The sequence below is a fragment of the Penaeus monodon genome, chromosome 30, assembly GCF_015228065.2.
Source record: "Penaeus monodon isolate SGIC_2016 chromosome 30, NSTDA_Pmon_1, whole genome shotgun sequence".
NCBI classification, from domain to species: Eukaryota; Metazoa; Arthropoda; class Malacostraca; order Decapoda; family Penaeidae; genus Penaeus; species Penaeus monodon.
Window position 1 is genome coordinate 3,390,811 of NC_051415.1, and position 317 is coordinate 3,391,127.

At 40.1% G+C, this 317-nt stretch overlaps 1 protein-coding gene across 1 annotated transcript in view; it reads right to left on the reverse strand.

The window, feature by feature from the left end:
- LOC119592457 (26S proteasome non-ATPase regulatory subunit 13-like) overlaps positions 1–232 on the reverse strand; it is a gene marked incomplete at its 5' end in the record, with an annotated part of 3,154 nt that extends 2,922 nt beyond the window's left edge. Inside the window, 1 exon segment of the mRNA XM_037941279.1 lies at positions 82–232. Within this exon segment, the coding sequence (XP_037797207.1) occupies positions 82–232 (151 nt within the window).
- Positions 233–317: the final 85 nt, after the last annotated feature.

Below are 317 nucleotides of genomic sequence, written 5' to 3' on the forward strand. Positions count from 1 at the left end.
CATCACACAGAAATATTTTTTGATCAACTATACCAAAAAAGTAATAACTATGGATCAAATTTCAAAAATACTGCTCATTACCTGTGCAATAAGAACATTGCAGAGAACTTTTGCCTCCTGATGGTCTACCACTTTGGGAGCGATCTTCTCCATGAATTTGATACCTTCATTTGCATCGGCATACTGTGCAACAACCTCTCCAGCCATCTGGGCCAGGGACAGTGGGTTGATCCTGTTGCACGACAAGTTGGAGTGAAACTTTGCATAACTGGGAGGTCTATTTTTATCATACCAATGCTGTAAACCAAACTTTGACA